The sequence below is a fragment of the Pygoscelis adeliae genome, unplaced genomic scaffold (genome assembly GCF_000699105.1).
Source record: "Pygoscelis adeliae isolate BGI_AS28 unplaced genomic scaffold, ASM69910v1 Scaffold167, whole genome shotgun sequence".
In the NCBI taxonomy this organism is placed as follows: Eukaryota; Metazoa; Chordata; class Aves; order Sphenisciformes; family Spheniscidae; genus Pygoscelis; species Pygoscelis adeliae.
Genome location: NW_008825428.1, coordinates 2,138,645 through 2,142,908, shown reverse-complemented (window position 1 = coordinate 2,142,908; position 4,264 = coordinate 2,138,645). Strand labels below are relative to the sequence as shown.

The window sequence follows — 4,264 nt, the reverse complement described above, 5'->3', positions numbered from 1 at the left end:
TATAGAAAGTTCACATCAATCACTGACAAGTCTTAGGATAAGAAAGTTCTATAGAAAGCGATTCATATACTTGAAGTTACTTCTTTGCATCCATTAAGTAAAAACTGCAGTAGCAATGCACGTGGTCAGCTCTGCACTGGACAACATCTCATCATTAGTCAGAAATGCTGGCTTTCCTTGGAGGGCTAGATTGTGCAGGGTTACAGTGATTCATATATTCACACACACACACACACACACACGAGATGGAGAGTCTTGTATTGCATGACATTCTGTCTGAGAACATCTAGTTTACACTAGTGTAAGTGATACAGGTCCAGGGAACTTCATTCAAGGTTGTGCTGTATTAGGTTTTTGTAATGCATGTTGAACTGGCACTACAGACTGTTTCAGGACTTAAACTAATATTATTTTTGTAAAAAAGACATTGTTTAAAGCAGCCCCAGTAGGGGTTCTGCCCTTTAAAAGATGGTAAACTCTCCATGCATGCCTAGAGATTAAGAAAAATTTTATACTCATGCTAAAAAAAAAACAAACACAAACCACCACACACACCACACCACACACAACAAAAACACCACTACAAAAACAAAATCTGCAATTGATCAGACCTTCGAGAAATACAGTGGTGACTTAGATCTCTGTAGCTCATCAATTAATGTAATTAAAATTGAGGGTAAGTAGTGATTAAAGGAACTACTTAGTAAAACAGTCCCTCCCCCATCTTGTAAACAGTAACCTGTCTGTTCAGCAGACCTTTCTTACTGTAATGCAAGAGTAAAAAAAATCTGAAAACCTGATATCTACCCTTTTTAAAGTCTTCTATTTCCAATTTCCAGATGTTGATGGGTATCTTGCGTATCTGCCATTGCATACCACTCTGGTAATTGATGGTCAGATGATAAGCAGAGTGTGGAGAGGAGTAGAGATCCTCCTAGAATTATAAAAAATCCGCCAAACCAACCACTGAACAGCGCATCCCCTATTTCCCATCTGGGCACAATCTCTGGGATGTCTTCATCCCAAAATTCCTGGATTATCGTATGGGCAACCCAAGAAACAGGGACTAAGGCCAGAACTCCCGACATCCACAGGAGTATTCCTCCAAGTAGTAACAGCTGTTTCTTTAGCTTCTGCTCTGTATCCTCCCTCTTTAGGCAGTCCAAACCAAGACTGGAGATCACAAGGCTCAGAAGTCCTAGTCCATTTGATGCAGATACTAAAATCCTGGAAATCTTGAATTCTAGAGGCAAATCTAGGAAAGAATCAAAATCTTTACACTGCGTTCCTCCTACGTCTTGGACTATACAGGTTTGCCAGAGTCCCATGGTCCAAAGCTCCAGTACGTTTAAGTCCAAGTTGAGATTTTTCCAGTCTGGTAAATAGTTACAGGTACCAGTTAAAATCCATCCCAGTACAGACAGCACAAATCCAACTAACTGTAGCCTGTGTCTGTGGACCAAGTTCATTATCGGCAGTCACAGAAGCGCTAAGCTGCTCGCTTTTGCGGACACTGTTCTGCTCAATTCTTTGTCATACTGAACATAAGCAAAAGTTAAAACAATGCTTTATAAAGCATGAACTACTCCTCCCCCTCCCGCTTTGCGTTGCCTGGTTCCATGTGGAGCGTTTGGGGGATTGAGACATAGCGTGGTAAACCAGTAGCTGAAGGGTGTGGCCACAGCTGGGCTCACCTTTCATTAGTTTTGGGTTTGTTTCTTTAAGGAAAGCATATGCTTTGCTTTCCATCAGTCTGCTAAAGCATTACAGCAGTTCTGCTAGTTTGGGCCTCTCACAGTCTGTTTTTAAATCAGGTTTTAATACCGCATTGATACACTTCTACTCGCAGCAGATGAAGCTGTCTGCTTTGTGGCCAGTTAAGTTTCATTTGTTTAAAGTCAAAGGTTACACATTTGGAACAACACGTTGCTGTAAGTAAGTGAATGGAGCTTAAGGAGTTTGCGAGGATGCAAAATGCCTCAGTACCTGTATCGGAAGAAGATAGCATAAGTATTTTTTAAAGCAGCATTTCTCAGCCTATTTTTGGTGCGTGAAGTAATGCAGGTGCCAGAAACGCTTAGAGTAACTTGTATGGGAAAGGACAACTTGCTGGGTACAAAGCACCCACCTGTAACACCCCATGCACAAAAAGACATCTGCAAGGCTTGCTAGAATTTCAGAAATCTACAGTTTCCTTAGCACAGCCATTTCCAAGTACACAGGAAAACAATTTGATGCGATGCAATGCATGTATTTAGACTGTTTAGGATGTGAAAACTCCCGAGTTTGTACGTCACTGCATTAGGCAAGTGGAAAATGGCAACAGGGAGTCAAGCTTTGAGGCTCATTTAATGGGTTACATATGAAAAGGAAACATATTTTGGTTAAAAGCCAAGCTGTAAGGCAACATGCATATTCATTTTCAGGATTTTACAGTGCAGCTGAGAAAACAAAAGCACCTTCTCTGCGCAGCCTATGAAGACTTCAGCATTCTGCTGTGAAACAAAGTTTTAAACAGTTCTGCAGGTGAGAAAACACACCACCTTCCAAGACCAGTTATGGAGAAAACAGACGTAAGTTTTAGGAAATCAGCTAGGTAACAAAGAGTCCTTTGAATTACTACCGGAACAAGCTTCTGGCTTGCACTAGGGTTTGAAAAAGATAGGGCAGTCTTTCTTGTACTACTTAAAACCTTCCATTTTAAGGCCTAGTTTCAGTTTCCAAGTGTTGACACTGATCTTGCTGTTCTGCTACCGCGTAATGGACCGAAGATGGATGGACTTCAGTTGAACAGATTGTGCAATTAAGGAGGGATCCTCCTAACACGAGACAAAATCCAGCAAGCCAGCCAACGAATAACGCTTCCCCAAAATCCCACCTGGGAACAATATCTGGTATATTCTCATCCCAAAATTCCTGGACTGTGGAATGGGCAACCCAAGAAACAGGGACAATAGCCGTAATCCCCGATATCCAGAAGAGCATTCCTCCAAACAGCAACAGCCGTTTCTTTTGTTCCTGTTGTCTTTCACCAATTTTTGAACAGTCCAACCCAAATCCCGAGAGCAAGAGGCCCAAAAGCCCCGATCCATTGGAAAAAACCATCAAAATCCTAGAAATCCTGAGCTCTGGAGGCAAAGCTAGGAAAGAATCGAAGTCCTTGCACTGCATTCCCCCTTCTTCCTGGACAACACAAGCTTGCCAGAGTCCCATGGTCCAGATCTCCAGTTCATTCAGTTCCAAGTTAAGATTTTTCCACTGGGGTAAGTAGGTAGTGAGACAGGATAGGACCCATCCCAACAGAGAGAACAGTATGCCACTCAATTGCATCGTTGGTCGATAGACCAAGGCCATTGTAAGAGCAGAGTCCTAAAAGCTTGAGGAGGAAGGTCTCCCCAGCAGTTCTGTAACAACTGCTACCTTGAGTGATGGTGGAAGCTATGATGATTTTAGTTCTCTGCTGCCCCAAATATAAGCCCTTGCTGTTAACCCTTTGTAGGCTCTGAAACACTTTTTTGTTCTTCACGAATATAAAGTTTCACATAAAGGACGAAGGACTTCACTAAACCGTGAGTTAGGCTTTCCGATAAGGATTTGATCTGTTACCTTCCAATTTGCTCGGTAAAATTATATCCCAATGCCTGATGATTACAAGCCTGAGGATGAACAAAGAGGGCTCTATGACCCCTCACCCTAAAACACAACAGAAATCTTTGTGCTTCAATACGGATTAATTAGATTTTAAGTGGTGATAAAAAGTCAGCTCTGTGTGCAACAGGACTTCATTGTAATAGCTAAATTTGAGATTTCAGGGATGTAAATCAAGGCCTTGTAAAGAAAGGTAGACTGTTTGCCTATAATCTTTATTCTTAGACTTCCTCAACATACATAATGGCTTATCTTCCACTGCCCTGTTTTATGTCCCCAGCACTGTAAAAGACGCTTTGTAAAAGACCCTGATGTTTCACATTTTCTACATTCATTTCTTTTAAAATGGGCTTTGTTTTGACTGACTCTTAAGGGGAAAAGGAGACGGGTATGGTGAAAGTACCACAGAAAATGAAATCCTAGACATCCCTCCACCATAATGAACCCAGGCAGATCATCAGCCAGCGTAAACTTTACTTGCCCCAGGACTTCAGCAACACCACGGTAGCAGTTTACACCAGCTCAGAGTGTCCCCTTTCCTAGAGCCCACGTCCCAGATGGCACAGAGTGTATACACTTAGTGTCTAACAACATTTGGCACTCAGTGCTCCCAGGG

The 4,264-nt window shown here is 42.1% G+C and overlaps 2 protein-coding genes across 2 annotated transcripts; both read right to left on the bottom strand.

Annotated features, from left to right (window-relative positions):
* Window positions 1–812: 812 nt before the first annotated feature.
* On the bottom strand, window positions 813–1,469 carry LOC103922537 (claudin-22-like). Its single transcript, XM_009330683.1, has one exon. It carries the CDS (start codon window positions 1,467–1,469, stop codon window positions 813–815), a length of 657 nt encoding a protein of 218 aa, XP_009328958.1.
* Window positions 1,470–2,700: 1,231 nt separating this feature from the next.
* LOC103922536 (claudin-22-like) lies at window positions 2,701–3,354 on the bottom strand. Its single transcript, XM_009330682.1, has one exon. It carries the CDS (start codon window positions 3,352–3,354, stop codon window positions 2,701–2,703), a length of 654 nt encoding a protein of 217 aa, XP_009328957.1.
* Window positions 3,355–4,264: the final 910 nt, after the last annotated feature.

What these genes read in the sequence shown, in the direction of transcription:
- LOC103922537 (XM_009330683.1), bottom strand. Translation starts at nt 1,469, where the DNA reads ATGAACTTGGTCCACAGACACAGGCTACAGTTAGTTGGATTTGTGCTG.
- LOC103922536 (XM_009330682.1), bottom strand. Translation starts at nt 3,354, where the DNA reads ATGGCCTTGGTCTATCGACCAACGATGCAATTGAGTGGCATACTGTTC.